The sequence below is a fragment of the Cornus florida genome, unplaced genomic scaffold, assembly GCF_030987335.1.
Source record: "Cornus florida cultivar Cherokee Brave unplaced genomic scaffold, ASM3098733v1 CherokeeBrave_3.0.0_Hap2_Chr02, whole genome shotgun sequence".
Classification (NCBI taxonomy): Eukaryota; Viridiplantae; Streptophyta; class Magnoliopsida; order Cornales; family Cornaceae; genus Cornus; species Cornus florida.
The window spans coordinates 68,993,415-69,012,800 of NW_026775572.1; the positions used below are offsets into that span (position 1 = coordinate 68,993,415).

General features: G+C 35.5%; 1 protein-coding gene and 1 long non-coding RNA gene across 6 annotated transcripts; one reads left to right on the forward strand and one right to left on the reverse strand.

Annotated features, from left to right (window-relative positions):
* Positions 1-7,834: 7,834 nt before the first annotated feature.
* On the forward strand, positions 7,835-13,312 carry LOC132295264 (receptor-like protein kinase FERONIA). Of its 4 annotated transcripts, none has more exons than XR_009478409.1 (5): positions 7,835-11,374; positions 11,940-12,075; positions 12,186-12,328; positions 12,457-12,558; positions 12,711-12,847. XR_009478409.1 is itself a non-coding variant. In XM_059793462.1 (5 exons), exons 1-5 carry the CDS (start codon positions 8,735-8,737, stop codon positions 13,034-13,036), a joined length of 3,354 nt encoding a protein of 1,117 aa, XP_059649445.1. In that variant the 5' UTR covers positions 7,836-8,734; the 3' UTR covers positions 13,037-13,312. The 4 variants fall into 4 exon arrangements, 3 of the variants coding, with proteins under 3 accessions (XP_059649446.1, XP_059649445.1, XP_059649444.1); XM_059793462.1 differs by having other exon boundaries at positions 7,836-11,374; positions 12,450-12,558; positions 12,711-13,312; XM_059793461.1 differs by having other exon boundaries at positions 7,839-11,374; positions 12,435-12,558; positions 12,711-13,312.
* A 140-nt stretch (positions 13,313-13,452) lies between these two features.
* Positions 13,453-18,304, reverse strand: LOC132295266 (uncharacterized). Of its 2 annotated transcripts, XR_009478415.1 has the most exons (4): positions 18,147-18,304; positions 17,041-17,157; positions 14,336-14,447; positions 13,453-14,149 (listed from the first exon to the last, which is right to left on the reverse strand). It is a non-coding gene; the product is annotated as an uncharacterized LOC132295266 (long non-coding RNA). The 2 variants fall into 2 exon arrangements; XR_009478416.1 differs by lacking the exon at positions 14,336-14,447.
* Positions 18,305-19,386: the final 1,082 nt, after the last annotated feature.

The window sequence follows — 19,386 nt, forward strand, 5'->3', positions numbered from 1 at the left end:
TCTATTAGGATCCTCTTCAGCTCCTACTCCTCGCTTGTTTCCTTTTTGAGATCAACTGAAGTCGTGTTGGCCCCGATATGCGGTGACCTATCACGTACACCTAAATCCTTCCTTGGCTTATACTTTTAAAGTAACGCCAAACGAACCTAAACATCGATCCTTAACTCTGCCTTCTGGCAACGAAATCGATAACGTACTCCTTTACTCATTTGGGTCTTTATCGCTTTCGCCTTGAACTCATCCTTTTCCTAGTGCCAACCATTCTATGACTATAGAATATAAGTGACATCAGCTCCTCCTAACAAACCGTAAATAGAGTACAATGAATCCTAATACGGGCTCTAAGTTTTAAGAGACGTAACGCGGAAGTCACATAAAGAAAGACACTCCTAAGGATACTTGAACCTGGAGTGCTCTGATACCAACTGTGATACCCCCGAATTTCCGAATGCGGGTTGGCCAGGCCCACGCCCGAATACCCGAGGATATCAAAACAAATTGATAATAAACGAACACAGAGTACAAAAGAATAAAGAAGAATAAATAAAATGCTGACAAGAAACTAAAATGATAATCTGATAATAAACCTCATAATATACTTCCATTAATTAATAAACTCTTCTGATACAACTGATCCTCCAAAATACAACTCGAGAATCCATACTGTGTGGACCCCTAGAAAATCCAAACTAAACAAATGACAGTAATCTAAAACAGGAAACTGAATCATAAAGGAACTCCTATGTAGCATCGGAAGAATGAAGTAGACTGATCCCCGCTCAGCACGAACAACCTCTACTCGTGACGAACACCTGAAAAATAATGGTGGGTCAGGCCCACAAACAAGTTCTACTCTAATACAGTCCAAGCAGAGATCCGATACACGTATACATCCTAGTCAATCCAACAATAACTAATAGTCCGTATATATATATATACACACTAAAGGAACCTCACTAGACTATAGGGTTGTCTCAACCTGAATAGTAGGCAACATGCAAAACGCACATATAGTGGGCATGAGTACCTAGACCTACCAGGGTACACAACTACACTATATCTAGCTACACATCCCTGGCGATATACGCGCCCTAACCATTGATCCTGAGACTCAAGCTCATATCATGGCACCATATTTATATATATAAAATCTAGTAACCATCCTATCCAGTATAAATTAATCCTCCATAAGTCATTCAACTTGTTCAGCTGACCTGACTTGAATATAAGTAGGACTTAACATTTTAGTTAATCCATTCCCTTATATAATAAATTAATCCTCCATAAGTCATTCAACTTGTTCAGCTGACCTGACTTAAATATAAGTAGGACTTAACATTTTAGTTAATCCATTCCCTTATATAAAATAGGTAGGACTTAACTAATAAGTTAATCCATCCATAGAATGCCACCGTCCCATACCGGTGCATTAAATCACACAATCCAACAATTGATGTAACAATTAAGGAAATACATCAAACATTCCATAAATAACTATGATAAATATGATATCAAGTTATCACATAATAGGAATGACTTATTATTTCTTTAAACTTCCTATATCATATGTCCTACACAAACTGAATCTTATACATGATGATATTTTATTATACCGTTAAATAAGGATTCTCTATATCCAATTCATCCTACACATTTAATCTCAATTGCTAAAATATTTTAAAAGATTAAATCCATTCGTTTGTTTAAAACATTCAAATAGCAAGCATCATTATGATTGAGTCTATTCAAATTTATGAGAACCCAAACATAGTCCCTATTTAATGTTCAGGAATCTTAGGCATGTTTCTACGTTCCATCATTCCACAGATATGAAAAATACATAATTTAAACATGTAAAAATTCACATAAGAAATCAAATCAAAATCATGCATTTTATCAATTCATAACACAAGAACAGATATGAACCAATTTCATAAAACCTATGTTCTAACCCAATTAAACATGCATAATTATTTAATTTTATGTGTTTAATAAATCCTGAAATTTTCTAGGCATGTACAGAAACACGAATCAAAGGGAAAGAGATAGAAGAAGAACTTGCCTTAAACTTTCGGATTGAAAGTTAAACTTCTTCTTCCTTGATCTTTTCTCTAAAGGGTTTTCTCCTCCTTCCTTCCTCTTTCTCCTTCTCTCTTTAACTCTCTCTCTCTAGAATATATTACGTGATATATTTTCACTCATTTTTCAACCTATAGTTGTGTATTTATAGGCTAAATAATAACCCTATTCCTTTTCCCAATCCAAGTCAACTTAATAAAGAAAAATAAAAAATGAAAATATTAAAAAGGTAACTTAAAATATGTTACGTATATAATCTATGTATATCCTTATTAATTAAATAAAATATATACATTAGATTATTTATTAATACTAAAGTTACCATAATATTAAAAGGTAACTTAAAACATGTTACGTATATAATCTATCTATATCCTCATTAAATAAATAAAATATATACATCAGATTATTTATTTATACTAAAGTTACCATAATATTAAAAAAAAATAACTTAAAACATGTTACATATATAATCTATCTGTATCCTCATTAAATAAATAAAATATATACATCAGATTATTTATTTATACTAAAGTTACCATAATATTTAAAAGGTAACTTAAAACATGTTACGTATATAATCTATCTGTATCCTCATTAAATAAATAAAATATATACATCAGATTATTTATTTATACTAAAGTTACCATAATATTAAAAAGGTAACTTAAAACATGTTACGTATCCTTATTATATAAATATATAAAATATATACATCAGATTATTTATTAATACTAAAGTTACTATAATATTAATAAATTACTTTCCTTTTTATATATATATCTATATATATACATATAGAACTATCTATGGGTAATTATCCATACCCATCCAACCTCCTATCCAAGTAGTCCATGGGACCCAATTAGTTAGCCCATTACCACTAACCATAACCATAAAATAAAATAAAAATAAAACATTTAATCCTTTAATTTACAATTAATTACAATTAATCAAATACATCATTTAAGCACACAATCTAATTAAACAAATAATACAAATAACACCTAGACAAAATACAAATAACACATAAATAAGTAGCCAATTAATCAAGTAATACTTAATTCAATTAAACACATAAACAATTAGTTAAATAATCAATTAAACAATTAAAAAAAATACAATAAAAATAAATAAATAAATAAATACCGAGACTATCCTTTTAAAATTAGGGGTATTACAGGAGCTGTTGCGTGATTTAATTAGCAGGTTTAATACCGAGATGTTGCAGGTTGTTGAAGTGGGTGACAAGGTGGCCCTTACAGCCTTCATGGGAGGGCTACAACTTTCCAAATTCTTGTTTTCTCTGTCAAAGGATCCACCAGGTACTATGGCAGAACTATTGATTAAGGCACAAAAACATATGAACGTTGAAGATGCCATGAATTCTCAAAAAAATAAGGAAGCCAATGATAAGAAAGGAGACAAAAGGAGGCTGACTGCCAACTCCAAAGATGAGAGAGACGCCAAGTTTAGGAAACATGCTAGCGATAGGCACAGGGGGCATAATAGCTACACCAACTTTACTCTCTTGAACACTCAAATCAGTCAAATCCTCCTACAAATCTATGATGATTTCACTTTAAAGTGGCCCGCCAAGTTGAAATTAGATCCAACAAGGAAGGCAAGGGATAAGTACTGCATGTTTCATAGAGATTATAGTCACACTACAAACGAGTGCTTTGACCTGAGGAACCAGATAGAAAGCCTAATTCGCCGAGGACAGTTGCGCAGATACATGATTGATCGTGAGAAGAACGTGAAATAAGAGTGATTTTAGGAGGATTCGTTGGTGGCGGAGAATCAAGCTTAGCACGAAAAACCCCATGAGGAATGCTTTCTCTTAATTGGGAACCAACTGGTTAGAAACCCTGCGAAGGAGACAGCTGGATCACCCTTGGAGCGCAGAACACCTTATAAAGTACTAATAGTGGAGTTGAAGTCCGACATTAGCATTACTTTTAGTTTTATGTTGCATAGTGCTAGTTTCGTATCGTTTTTTAGCTTTATTTTTCATATTTAATTGGCATTACAACTAGATAATAGTTTGAATCTTAATTAAGTACATTTTAGTTACACAAACTTTTGATATGGTGTTTGTCTTTAATTTCAATTTGTTTTAACATTAAAGCGTCATGTACTATAAGAGCCTGGGCTGAATGAATCCCGTAATTCTCGTCTCCGTATTATAAGGGATTAATATTAAGTATCCCGTGATATAGGGGTCTGGGCTAAATGAATCCCGTAATTCTAGTCCCAGTGTTATCAGGGATTAACATTAAATACCCTATACTATAAGGGTCCGGGCTAAATAAATCCGATAATTATCGTCCCCGTATTATAAGGGATTGACATTGAAGTGCTTTGCATTACAAAGGTTTGGGTTGAATGAATCCTGTGATCCTTATCCTTGTATTATAAGGGACGACGCCGCGTATTAAAGTGGTAATAGGCATACCGCCAATCTTATCTTTGAGAGAGAACACCTTGATCATGTGTCACCATCCACCTCTTAAAGAAGTGCACCGCCACATGTCAGCATGCCACCTGTTTGAGGTCCTTCCTGCCTTTTAGGCAGCTTTCCTCTAACCACTTCACATCAAGTTTGACCTCGTATCATGGCAGCGTGCCACCTCGCCATGTGGCATCCTCTCACTTGGGTTGAGGAGTTGCCACGTGGCAGCCTCCACCAGCTCGGCCACGTAGCAGCGTGCCACTTTGGTTGACGAGCCGTCACGTGGTAGCCTCTCGGGTAACCATGTGGCAACGTACCACTTAGGTTGACGAGCTTCCACGTGGCAGCCTCTAACTCAGCCACATGGCAGCGTGTGCTATGGGGAGGGTTTGAACCCTAGACTCTTAGCATATTAGTAAGAGGTTCTAACCAGATGGGCCACATGAGCCCATGTGCATTTATTCAGCAAACAAAATATTTATTAACTATTGTACTGGTTGAACTGGTTTAAAAAGTATATCATCACTGAATATTTCTTCATAGTATTTGTTAATTCAGGATGGAGAAGAATTGAAGACATAAATATTTACATTCTCTAAGTTTGACATGCAAACACGAGAATGAGGGACAATTGATAAGGAATTTTCATCTAGGAAGTTTGACCGTCATACGAAGTTTATAAAGATGGTTAAGTTCCAGCATCTTGGATAAAGATGAGGAGAGGTTCCTCATCTGTGTTGGAAAAGTAAATTGTATAACTCTCCCATTTTAACGCAACTTGATACCTTTATAAACAATATGGTTCAAGTCAACAGAAAAGGTACAACATAAATCCCTAAGAAAATCCTTTCACCTTCTTTCTATCCTCCTGATCTAGCACTGACGTGATCATTGGAGGCTCTTAGGCCGGTATCACATCGGTGCCTTCCCAATCATCCTTCTCTTTCTCTTTCTCTTTCAGGTACGATGTCGTTTTGGGTCGCCGCAAAATCTTGCATCAACAAGAACCTTAATTTATATAATTCACTTAAAGTTTTTTATAATTGTATTTTGATTTGGTATTTTTTTTGCTTTTTATATAATTCACTTAAAAATAAAAAAAAATAATACATTAACTTTTAAAATGAGATTTTTATTTTGGTACACCAAAAAAAGAACAATACTTAGGTCCTTACTAGTGAAGATTTACACCATACTTACGGTAAATGTGGACCAATAATAAATAAACACATTTTATTTTAATTACTAAATCGTAGATGGTAATCAAATCAGTGATAAGTGGGTATCTACTAACCACATTTGATTTGGTAATTAAAGATAAATATGTTGATCTATTATTGCTCTACATCAACGGTGAGTATGGTGTAAATAAGTATTGCTCCCAAAAGAATAAAAAGGGCAACTCGTTGTTTTTTTTTAAAAAAATTTCTATTTCTTTCACTACTGCGAAGTCCCCCACTCTCTTCCCTCACGCCATTCTCCACCATAATTTTCAGGAACTCACTTTCCCTCTCTTTCAAAAAGAGCGGACCCCAGAGAATCCTAGAGAGCGAAACAGAAATCAACAACTCTAGTTTTTTTTCCCCAGAAACAAAAAGAAAGGAAAAGGAAAACTGCAATCACCACTCAGCAAAGAAGGCATTCTTGAAGATTTCACATACCAGGTACACACACTCTGAATCCATATACCTAACCTTCATTTGGTTGCCGAGGAAAAAAAAATGAAGATTCTGAAGTGTTTCGTAAAGAAAAATTATAATACTGCCAAATAGGTCGATTCAGGTCAACTAAGCTGAATTGTCAAATTAATTACGCTATAAGTTGAGTGTTCTTGTTTTGTCTCAATGTAATAATTGAGACTGTAAAGCTGTATTTTATTTTCTTTTCCATATTTTCTCAGCAACCAAACAGTGGGAACCTTGTAAATATAACTTGATTTAACTAAGCATATGAGTGTTCTCTTCGAAATCGTACTTGGATATATAGTAGATACTAAACCTAAATGTTCCACCATCCTTCTTTCCTAGTTGGATTAAGTATAGGTTGTGCCTTTTGCAAGAGATTGCAGGGTCAGTTTCATTATATGGCTTTCTCTGTAATGTGATGCTAGTGATCATGTACCCATCGGTGGACTGTGATCCATAAGAAAGAAGCAATGCTGCCATTGTGGTTGAGAGTTCTGCATCTTCTCAGGTTTCGGGTATCGATCCCTTTCATTTTTCAAATCTCTATTCCTAAAATTTTTACCCCTCAAATTGGAAGTATATATCAGCTTATGTTTTGTGTATATATATAGCAGTTACGCTAGTGCTGGGGTTAGGGTTAGTCATATTGTCAAAACTCAGAATTTTGATCTCATGGAGTCTTTTTCCCTACTCTCTTGCTTCTATGACGGCAGTGACTAAACAGGGTTTAGGTTTATAACTTCAACAAAGATTTGATATTAAGAACTGAATCCCCTAATTCAACCCCTCTCCCAATTTCATCTGAATTCTTCTCTCTGATGTCACTGGTTCCTTTGTTTTGTTCTGTATGTATTGCAATAGCGACCATAAAAAATAAATACGTATTGTTGTGTATCTACTCCTTTTAAATGTTTATTAGAAATTAACTATAAAAAAAGACAGCTTATCCTTTCCAGAGGGGAGATTAGTGTAATTTAGTCTTTAAAATAGTATGCTTTTAATAACCCTGCGGAGTAGCTCAGCTAGTCAGGCCTTGGGTTTGTTCCCCAATGGTCACCAGTTTGAGTCTCCGCAGGCCACTGGAGGCTTACCCAGTCGTTAACTTCAGAGCCTCATGGGATAAGTTGAGGTGCGTATAAGTTGGCCCAGACACCCACGATTATCAAAAAAATAGTATGCTTCCAGCACCAACTGCTCTCTCATCAATTCACTTACCTGATCCTAGAGTGTGTTTTACGGCGACGACGCTTCAATTTGATGAACTTCATCTTTAAAACATAAAGTTCTCAAATAAAGACTAAAAATCAAAATTACAACTCAACATGCTGGTTTTGATTGAAATTTGCCAACACTAGCAAATGATTATGAGAACATACAAAATTATTATACGTTTGAACAACTCCTATCACGTCTTTTAGGAGTTGAACAACTTTCAAACGTTTTATTTTTTAATTGAAATTTAACCTGATTCCTCTTATATTTGGATAATTATTTTTACAATGAGGTTGTCTTGTGCTAAAAATACTCCACAAATACCTTATTCAATACTTATTTTTCATTTGTGCTGTCATTTATAATATTCAATATATTTATTTTCTAATTCATATTCTTTATATTGATAGGAATAGCATGAGACAAACAGCAGATCAACTCAATTTTTCAATGTGAAGCCTAACCTAGGTTTAAAAAATTTAATAGTTTGTTAGACTTTGACGACAACCAATATTCAATATAGTTTGTTAGAATAGGAGGATAATTAGAATAATTATCATTCAATTCTTACACGTTTTATATTTGTAATCAAACGTTAGAATGAGAATCATCATTTCACTCCCATTCCATTCTCACATTACTGCATACCAAATGCAACATTAAGAGAATGAAATAAATGATAATTGAAAAAGACAAGAAAAAAAAAAAAAAAAAAACCCCACTTCATCAACATAGTCAAATTCCATTCAGAAATAAACCAGTATATTCACACTATTATCTAAGAATGAAGAAATCAATCTAAGCATATACGACCATTCACTGAGATGAATGAAGAAATCAGTCTAAGCATATACAACCATTCACTGAGATTTTAAGACAAAAAAACAGATAAAGTACAAGAAGCCCTCATTCTTTTTATTATGTTTGTATAAATTTCTATATTTTCAATATTTGGAGCAAATTGTCTTCTGATAGTCAATTTTGACCAAATTTTTTAATAAAAATTCTAAAATGCCCTTAGATGCAACTATGAAAGGAATTTTTTTAGCACATCCTTCATGTGGACCCTATTAAGATGGTGCTACCGCGTGGACCCTATTAAGATGCTACCTCGTAAGGTTGGCTATGCACAAATTTTTGCCACGCACATCAGCAATTAAGCAGTAGTTGGCTGTAATATTTGACCATTGAATTTGTATATGACTGGCTTTTAGCGCCATTCCGATGGCCTTATCCGATCAATTAGTTTTTGCACATCCTCTTTGCTTCTGTCCAGATTCCCAAAAAAAAAAACAGAAAAAAAATGAAAATACTTGCAACCATTACCACCATCTACCTCTTCTTCCAGTACCATCTTAGATTTATAGTCAGCAGTAACTCTATTTCCCCTTATCGCCCCTTGGATGATTTCGCCCTGAACTGCGGCTCTACTGGCAACTCATTTGCTTTTGATGGCCGGGAATGGATTGGAGATATCACCAATTCTAAATTTACTTCATCACAAGTACTCAAAGGCAAATCAACGAGCTCAAAAACCATCCACCAATCACTTTTCGTTGACCTTGTTCCCTACATGACTGCTAGGATCTCTCGTTCTCAATTCACTTACACATTTCAATTAAGACCGGGTCAGAAATTCATTCGCCTGCACTTTCTTCCAGCTTCATACCATGGCTTCGATAGATCAAAAGCCCTTTTCACTGTTAAAGCTGGTCCTTACACCCTTCTTGACAACTTCAGCGCTTCCCTTGCTGCTGATGCTCTGGGTGTAAAATATTTTGCTAAAGAATTTTGCGTCAACATTGAACAAAATCAAGTTTTTAGCATAACATTCTCTCCGTCTACAAGTAGTGCAACTGATGATGATGTTTATGCTTTTATCAATGGAATTGAGGTCGTCTCCATGCCCACTGGTCTTTATTACTCTCCCGGTGATGATTTGGGTGCTCGTGTCGTTGGCAACAAGTTTCGATACTACATTGATAACAGCACTGCACTAGAGATGGTTTACCGCTTAAATGTTGGAGGGAGATCCACTTTGTCAGTCGAAGAAGATTTGGACATGTACCGTGTGTGGTCCGAGGACAAGAATTACTTGTTACAATCAGGTGTATTATCAGTTACCAGTACCACAAAGGCTGTGATCAAGTATGCTAACATACCCACCTACACTGCACCAATGAAAGTATACAGAACATCTTGGTCAATGGGTCAAAACAAAGTAGCAGATCAGATGCATAATTTAACATGGAAATTACCTGTGGATTTGGGATTCAGGTACCTGGTTAGGCTCCATTTCTGTGAGCTTGAATCCACGACCACTGAGAGCGGCAGCCCAAGGGAGTTTTCTATCTTCATAAACAATCAGATTGCTGAGACTAATGCAGATGTAGTGAAGTGGAGTGGTGGGTACGGGGTTGCACTATACAGGGACTATGTGGTGAAAATAGAAGGAAACAAATTCGAGGGCAAGCATAATCTCATTGTAGCTTTGCAGCCCCAGCATGACTCAGATGCTGATCCAATCCTAAACGGTATAGAAACATTTAAGTTGGCCAACCCGGACAACATTCTTGCCGGTCCCAACCCCGCGCCAACAGCACATTCTTGCCGGTCCCAACCCCTGCATGGAAAATTGGTTTTAGCTTTTGGAAGCCACAATGTAATTACAACAGGTGTGATACTAATACTCACTCTCTTGAATATCATAGTTTACCAGTTAAATACTTGGGGATCAAACTCTGGAGAAAAGAACTTATCATCATCAACACTGTCAAAGGAGGGAGTGTGCAGACGTTTCTCGTTTGCAGAGATCCAGTTAGCGACCAATAACTTTGGTGATGAATTCATCATAGGGAAAGGCGGATTTGGTAATGTGTACAAAGGCCTTATCAATAATGGAACCAAGACTGTTGCCATAAAGCGGTTGAAATCGGAGTCCAAACAAGGGTTTGTTGAGTTCTGGATGGAGATTGAGACCCTTTCGACAATCCGGCACGATCATCTCGTCTCTTTGATAGGCTACTATGAAGACTCCCAGGAGATGCTCCTAGTCTATGAATATATGGACAATGGGAGTCTTGCTGATCATCTCTACCAAGCTAGAAGAAAGGGTGATGTCAATTCTCCTCTCTCTTGGGAACAACGGCTCATCATCTGCATTGGTGCCGCACGTGGATTGGCCTACCTTCATACCAGTAGGGACGCCCATCATGGAGTCATACACCGCGACGTGAAAAGCTCAAACATACTGTTGGATAAAAATTGGGAAGCTAAGATTTCTGACTTTGGGTTGTCTAAAATGGACAATGCAGGCCAGTCACAAACCCACATTAGCACTGCCGTTAAAGGTACATTTGGGTACTTTGATCCAGAGTATTTCTTCACTTGTAGGCTGACAAAGAAATCCGACGTGTACGCCTTTGGTGTGGTATTGTTTGAAGTGCTTTGTGAGAGGCCGGCGGTTGATGTAAGACTTGAAGAGGAGCAACATAGTCTAGCACAATGGGCCAAACATTGCATCAGAGAGGGAACACTTGATCGAATAGTTGATCCCAGCGTGAGGGAGCAAATATCGCCTTCTTGCTTGAAGGTGTTTGCCGAAATTGCCACCAAATGCTTGCACAATAATCCAAATGAACGGCTTACAATGGCTGGAGTGGTGGCTGGCCTGGAGTATTCATTCTCAGTGGCAAGTGGTGGGGATGAGGTATATCCAACTGGGCAGATCTTGCCCACCCACAATTTGAGAATCTTCACATTTGCAGAATTGAAAGCCGCAACTAGAAATTTCGGAGCTGATACAGTGTTGGGAGAAGGATGTTTCGGGAAAGTTTACAAGGGTCGGCTTGATGAGAGGGCGACATCTAAGAACGGAAGTGGAATGGTCATTGCTGTCAAGAAGTTGAGATCTGATAGCATGCAAGGATTTGTAGAGTGGAAGGTAGTTCAACTGTACTCAGTCTGTCATTTTACTTATTTGATCTTGGGTGCTTTTAATTTGCCTTTCATAGCTCAATACGGAATACTTGTCATGTATTCAATCTCAGAATCATAGACTAGAATTTAATTATTTCTTCTTTTCATGTATGCCTAAATTTTTTATATTTGTGCATTTCCATGTAATTGAATAGTTGGTTGATCAAGAAACAGTTTTCTAATGTGAATTGATGGTTCCACAAGCTTTGTTCAATCAACAAACTGCTAATGGTCACCTAAAACAGTATTTAATTAAATACGAAATTTTCCTTGGACTTAACTTTATTGGGTTGGGTTGGGTGGGGTTTGAGGAATTGATATGCCTCTTGTCATGTCTATTTTTGTGAGATAATATTCTTACCTAGTAATTTGTTTCTCTAATTTGGCTCTTCTCTATTGTCCACATTCTTAAAATATTATTGTAGTATGAGAAGTGAAACTATTCCTCATATTTCTAGATTTCCTAAGTGGAATTTATAGAAGTTCTTCTAAATGCTGTCATTTATTTGTTTTTTCGTTTATTTCTGCAGTCTGAAGTGAATTTCCTAGGAAGGCTTTCTCATCCTAACCTTATTAAGTTGCTGGGATACTGTCGGGAGGGTGAAGAGCTGCTCCTTGTCTATGAATTCATGCAAAAGGGTAACTTGGACAACCACCTTTTTAGAAGTAAGTCTGTGTGTGTGTGTGTGTGTGAATTAATGCAAATGTGCTAACATACTAGTCAGTTGAATTCATTTAATTGGTTCACTCTACACCAAATGCTTTGACTAGTGCAGGGGGATCAGATGTTCAGTCACTTCCATGGGGCATACGGCTTAAGATTTTAGTGGGAGCAGCTCGGGGCCTGGAATTCTTACACACGGCAGGAAAACAAGTAATTTATAGGGACTTCAAGACAGCGAATATATTGCTTGATGCGGTAAGTTATGTGCAATCAACAGATTAATATCACGTGATATATAAAGGATTATGAACCCCTAAACTGATTCTAACATATTTTTTTCATTTGTGGTCCTTTTCTGCAGTCCTATAATGCCAAGATATCAGACTTTGGTCTGGCAAAATTAGGCCCCTCTGAGGGTAATTCCCATGTGTCGACACGAGTTATGGGCACAAATGGCTATGCTGATCCTGAGTATATTGCGACAGGTAACCCCCCTGAACCTTTTTGAGCTTCATCTTTTCTAAGGCTAAAGTTGATCAGAATCGAAGTTCTGCCCTTTGCATGATCTAAAGCCACTTGAGCTTGGCCATAACTAAATAAATGGTGTCATATTACTGATATCATGCTTATGTAACAGGACGTCTGTGTGTAAAGAGCGACGTGTATGGTTTTGGCGTTGTATTGGTTGAAATGCTAACAGGCTTGCGGGTAGTTGACCGAAATCGTCCAACTGGGCAACATAATCTGGTTCACTGGATTAAACCACGATTATGTAACAGAAGGAAGTTGAAGGGCATAATGGACTCCCGGTTTGAAGGGAAATATCCTTCCAGAGCTGCTACACAAATGGCTCAACTTGCTCTAAGATGTCTTCATCGTGACCCCAAAGAAAGGCCATCAATGAAAGAAGTTGTGGAGAATCTAGAACTGATTGAAGCAATTAATGAAAAACCAAAGATCTAGCCTAGCAACCTTCGTACCATCGTTCCCAAGAGTAAGATAAAAATCAAGCCTAGCAACACTGATCACCACTAGAGTGATGACTTTGGTACTACACTTCCTATGAAGAGCTCTTTGCATAGATGTTTTTGTTGGTTGTTTCTTACATTTAACCCCCCTATTTCCTCTATTATTCAATGCCTCCATATATGTAATGAATTTTGTTGTTGTAGTGGTGATTTGTGTTAAGCATTTGAAACTTTTAGCACTAAAACTTTAGTTATTTCTGTAGTTTGTTGAGACATTGTTGTTTATGCTTGGGGGAATTTATTTGTAGTGACAATTAGGAGCCCTAATGGTCGTGGTGATGATGAAGGTCCTTATATTGCTTAAATCAAGAGTTGGACTTGACTTCAAGGTAGGATTATTCCTGAGACTCTTCCATCTGAGCAACCTTGACAGATAGTCATTTTTCTTTGTTTTAATTTTCTTTCCATGATTCTTTTTTTGTGTTAACTTATATTGACCAAATTGATCCAAAATATAGTAAGTGGATGAAAATAGGCACACCAATGAGCTCTCTCAAAAGACCTCTCATATCTTGAGATTGTCAAAAGTTGCTAGAATGAAAATAAGGCACTCCAATGGGCTCTCAAAACATGGAATGATAATTGTGTCAAAAAATAGCATTTTGAATGAAATGACTGGAGCATAATTGCAAAAATGTAGAATTTTGACACTGTAGCACCTCTCAAAATATCGATTTGGCATGGAAATATAGCATTTTACATTGGAGATGCTCTAACTGAAAAACTTGAATGGGCTCAAGAAAAATTGGGAAGAGCAGAGGAGATGAGGAAAGAACTGAGGAAAACAATTTCTGACCTATGCTCCGAGTTAGCCAAGAGCTAGTTGAAGACCTCTCCTACTGTCACAAAAATCTCTTTGCCGAAGCTGAAGCAAAACTGCAGTACACGGTTGACTCACCCTCTATTTATCCCCCATTGATACAAAACCCATGCTTGATGTAGGCGCATCTTCATCTTTTCCGGCCACGGTCGCCGTCCCTGAAGTTTATCCAGCAGCTCAGGTAAACCCAATTTCCAATTCAAATTTTGGTTCTCAGAAAGATACAGGCTGTAAATTGATGAAGTTGAAATTTAGAGGACTTCACAATGAGAGCTTTAAAGAACAGCATAAACCAATACACTAAAATGAAAAACATTGCTACAGGATTCATAATTCTTTACTTTACTTGCTGAAAATTCATAATAAATAATGAGAATGTTCAACGATGAAACACTAAACATTTTTTATACAGACCAGAAGAGAATCAGATTATATTTGACAAATGCTAGAAAGTAAGTTGAGGTTGAAAACTTCTGTCGATACATCGAGACAATCATACAACTGCAACTTTCCTCTAAGCTCTCAGCTGGAAAATACAAAACAAAACAAGCACGATAAACAGTTACCGACGCAAATAACATAGTCAATTAAGTCCAGATTTACTAAAACCATAACTGCAAACAGTTTGGTAACAGCATGTATGTCCGCGTGAGTTATTTTCAGTTTCATTGCAAAAATAAATATGTTTATGAGTGATCTTACACTGTTAGGTTATCTGATATATTTGCTCTGGTAAGAACAATATGAATCATAATCTGTATTGAGACGGTGAGAAGTATAAGACAATCCTAAAATCTGAACATAACGCACCTATAACATAAATGTGAGTACATGATGATGCTTAAGGGAGAGATCCATACTAACAGCACTGTAGATCAAGGATTAAGTTAAAGATGGAAAATTGAGAAAGTGAAATATTTTATAGTTCAACCCAAAAAACAAAAGAACAAATGTCAAAAGCTTGCCCTGATGTTCAAAGTAGTATACCTGGTTTTTTTTGTATATAAAAATAATTATTATAATAATAATTAAATAAATAAAATTATAAAAAATAATTCTAAAAAACTGCCTTGAATACTAAACAATTAAACATATTAAAGAGTACTGTTGAAAATAAGAGATTTAGAAGCTTCTATGCAAACAGACTTGTAAAGATGTTTTAATAGAATCAAATATAAAATTCTTTGCAGATATTCGTATAAGACATCTAAAGCCTCAGTGGGAGTTTAATTCTATGGTTTATCTTCTTTCAACTCCATTTTTGCTGGCCTTAATTCAGAGGGAGACAGAAAACAATTAATATCACATATTTACAGGAAAACAAATCACAAAAAGACGAACAAAGTTTTATTGAAGTGGATAAAATGCATTGATGCAATGGCTTAAATTAATGAACACAGCAGAGAGTTGGTATTTTTCAAAGATTAGGTAGTTTAGTCACTGTCTTGAAAATAAATTTTTATAACTTGGGAAATTGTTAGTCTTTAAATGAGGTTGTTTGGAAATTGTATGCTGATGACTTTTCGACTACTTGTAAGCTCTAAGGCAAAAAATATGATTTAACAATAAGATAAACTAACAAATGTAACATAAATGGATAAAATAACATGAAAAAATTAAGAAAAAGTAATTACATTAAAGCATTAAAAAAAAGAAATATCACCTAAACCAGATGTGTAACCAGATGGAAGATGTTATTTTAGATAGCCCAATTTTATTTAGCTGGTTGTACATTTGCAATAAGATAGTGATGCTTTATCTTAATTTTTAGTTGTCAAATCTTTCTTTAATTACTTTACAGAATTTCTACTCCTATTCCCACTAAATTAAATTTCAAAGAGTTATTGCAAACCAACTGATATAAAAGCACTCAACAAAACAATACTAAAATAAAAGCAAGGGAATTAATTATGGAAAGAAAAAAAAAAAAAAAGGCAAGGGAATGAGGGGAGACGGAATTTGTGCAGCATGCATACAGCATAACAAAATCAAATGAAAAGACATTAATATTTAAATAAAATTCATGTCTTTTCTCTTTTGCCTTATGATAAGAATATGCAATAAAGAAGACAAACTAATAACCAAATAGAAGATCTTTTAGCATTCTTTTGAAATTGGAGACACAAGGTTTTTCGTCTTCTTTAAGCTAATGTACATGCATAGTGAAGTGTTCAACTAGAGACAAGGGGTATTCCACATCTTGTAACGTTGAGGATATTTTTCACATCACACACTATTTACTATGCATGTACTTTCACGCTCTAAAGGATTGCAATTAGAGTACATTAGAATTTTAGGTTTTGGGTTGAAAGAATGGGAAAATAAGCATTGTAGCCAATCAAGCATAAAAATTCTCATTATATTCTATCCTTTATAAATGCGAGTTCATTGTCAACAATGTTGACCCTATGTTGAGCATAATCATCCATTAAAGTCAGTCCTAGATTGAGCTTAATCATCCATTTAGAAATATTTCTCCTACCATTTAAGAATTTGGGTCAACTATATGTCGCACAATTTGAATGTAGACATTATTTTCCTCCACCTATCTCTTATTTACAAGATGTGCCATATACAATTTATTAGGTATGATCATCTAAAGGATCAAGTAGAGCAAAAAGGCTAAGGTGTGAAAAAAGGGGAAGGAAGAAGTTGAGAGAAAATGGAAGGCAAGCAAAGCGAGGCAGGCAACAAAAACTAAGAGGGCAACAATGTAAAACCAAGCAGCAGAAACTATGATTGCAACTGGGCTATTTAAAGGACAAAGACAAACTGGGCTATAGAAAATAACAACCAGCAGGAAACACTATTCCAACAGAAACAAAAATGCAAGACAACACTATTCTTCCACCAGCAGGCATATTTTCTAAATGCAAACAAACATAAAGCATCAATTTCAAAACATCAGAATTTCAGCCAAGATCATAATCATGGATATTCCATACAACCTTGAGCCAAATATTAGAAGGGGCAAGTTTAAACTCTATCCAGCCTAAGTAGTCTAAATCTAACAGCATTGAAAATTGCAGCTTCCAAATAAGACATGCATAAACACGTAAAAATTATATTTATATCATTCATACACATATAAATTCACATATATAATATTAAACAATTACCTCTGAAAACAAGTACGACTAAGTTCTTCTAACAAACTTGGCAGGCCATGCAACTATTCCTCCCTTAGCGTCTTAAAGCTAAATGTAGTGTATAACATACTTGCGGTCTTGCCAAAGCTAGCCAAAAAAAAATGAACATATTCGAAGTATAGTTAGTCCACAAAAAGAGAGGAAAACATGCTTGTAATTCTGTTTTTTGTTATAGTCCTATATTTTCACTTCCATAATTATACCATATGTGTTTTGCTAAAATAAAAATAAATAAAAAAATAAAATAAAACATGAAAAACAAAAAGGCAAAAAAAGAATAAGAGATGTATATGAACAAACAAGCAAAAAAAAAAAAAAAAAAAGAAAAAAAGAAAAAAAAAGAACTAATAGAAGAACTTAATTCAAAAACGTGAGGAACAAAAACCAAAAGCAAATTTGGAACCCATTTTCATCCAATACTCAGAGAATCTGTTCACCTTTAAAATTTGCCAAAAAAATTTAGTGCTGCAAAAGGGTATAAGGACTCCATTCAAACAAACAATGGCCCATTAACTAAGGAATACCACTATATAGCAATGCTTTATATTATACCAGCAGTGTACGATAATACAGATAAAAAATAATAATAAAAAATAAAATAAAATAAAAAATTGTCTCCAGCAATTTACCACAAGCATGTCCTAAAATCTGCACTCAGAATTCAACTAGAGCTAAACTATATAGAGTATTTATGCAGTCTAAAGTCTATTTGACTATGGCCTTTCCTACAATAGGTAACATAGTTGCAAGTAAAACCTTCTAGTTGTGATATTTTGAGTGATGTTATATATTAAAGTCTGAAAGAGGAAAAATAAAATAAAAAGGGATAGAAGAATTTTATTACTAGGTCAAGCCCAAAAAGGGAGACAACCTAAACTTCCACTCTATATCAAAAATAGGACCTAAATCATGCTTTCAGGGGTTTGCTAATATGCTTTGTGCTAGTTTATGTCACAGTAAAAAAATTTCAAAGATTAGGTTAATGATTGCAATTTTGAATTTCTGTGAACTGTAATACTGCCTTGTCCGTGAGAAAGAGCGAAAACCATGAGAAATAGAAAAGATGAGGCTCTCACCGGTGGTGACGACGATCGTAGGTCGGCGGGGTGAGAGAAATGACCGTGAATTGCAGACATAGTAGACGTTTGGCTGGAATTAGGGCTAGAGTGTTCTCTGTTTTTGTTTTTTTCTTTTTGGGTTCTGGTGCGAAATTTTAAAGGGCAAACTGCAATGACTTTCCCGAAATTTAAACTAATTGTAACTAAATTTGAAATTTGTCATTTTATTATAGTGCAACCCCTGAGATTTTCTTCATTTTGCAATGGCCTCCCATCCATACAAAAAATAATATTTTTTATTAAAAAATTTGTTTAAAGTGACTAAAATGTCCATTATTAACAATGTAAAAGACGTTGTTACTCTTATAAGGTAAACAATTGACCATAAAATTCATGTTGAGTGGACCAAACTACCTTTAAACCATAGACCATTATCTCTCTCTCTAGTGCACCTTCACCACTTCACTGCCACCGTCACTTCTCTGCTAAATCGATACGTAACATCCAAATCAAATAATGAATTTTGCACACTTTTAATAACTGAACGACAATATGAACCACACAATGACGAGAGAATCCAAGCTCTCTAAAACCCTAAAATATGGATACTCAACCAACTGATCTCAATGACTATTCACCTTCATCGACCATCGTTAACTTCGACTCTCCAGTCCTTCTTCTCTGAGGACCTCTCGCCGCCGGTTTACCGAACGACCTATCTACCGGAACTTTCGTCCTGGCATTCAAGAACGCCCAATCTTGGTTCTCCGCATACAAAGCTTGCGAATCCCATATCACCACACAATGCGAGGTCGGTGTCGGAATCGGCTGCACCATTAGCACATCGAGCAAGTGTAAGCCCGTGGTGGAAAACTGTATTGGGTAGATCGAAAATGGACTTTACGGATAGAGCAAAATGCGAAGAGCGTTTTTACCTAAAAAAAATATGCGAAGAGCGTGAAATGGCGATCTGTGTCCAGGCTTCGAAAGAGAAATTTCGTGAATTTGCGAAGGATAAGTTTTTGCCGGCATTTAGAGATGCTCGAATTGTGTTTAGTGATAGGAAGTGTTAGGAAACGTGCAATATTTAAAAACTTTTCGAGGGATTTAAATTCATAGATCTTGATTCATCACATAGAGACAAGTTTTATGCAAAAAATAAAAATAAAACATGATGTATCATTCAATTAAAAGATTGAATACTTAAATCAAGGTTTGAGTAAACATTAGATCACTCCTCTAAAGTGAATGTTCTCAT

Bases quoted from the DNA above. Each gene is read 5' to 3' on its own strand.
- LOC132295264 (XM_059793461.1), top strand. From the start codon at position 8,735: ATGAAAATACTTGCAACCATTACCACCATCTACCTCTTCTTCCAGTAC. The intron at 12,329-12,434 runs GTAAGTTATGTG...CCTTTTCTGCAG, and splicing joins CGAATATATTGCTTGATGCG to TCCTATAATGCCAAGATATC. The intron at 12,559-12,710 runs GTAACCCCCCTG...CTTATGTAACAG, and splicing joins TCCTGAGTATATTGCGACAG to GACGTCTGTGTGTAAAGAGC.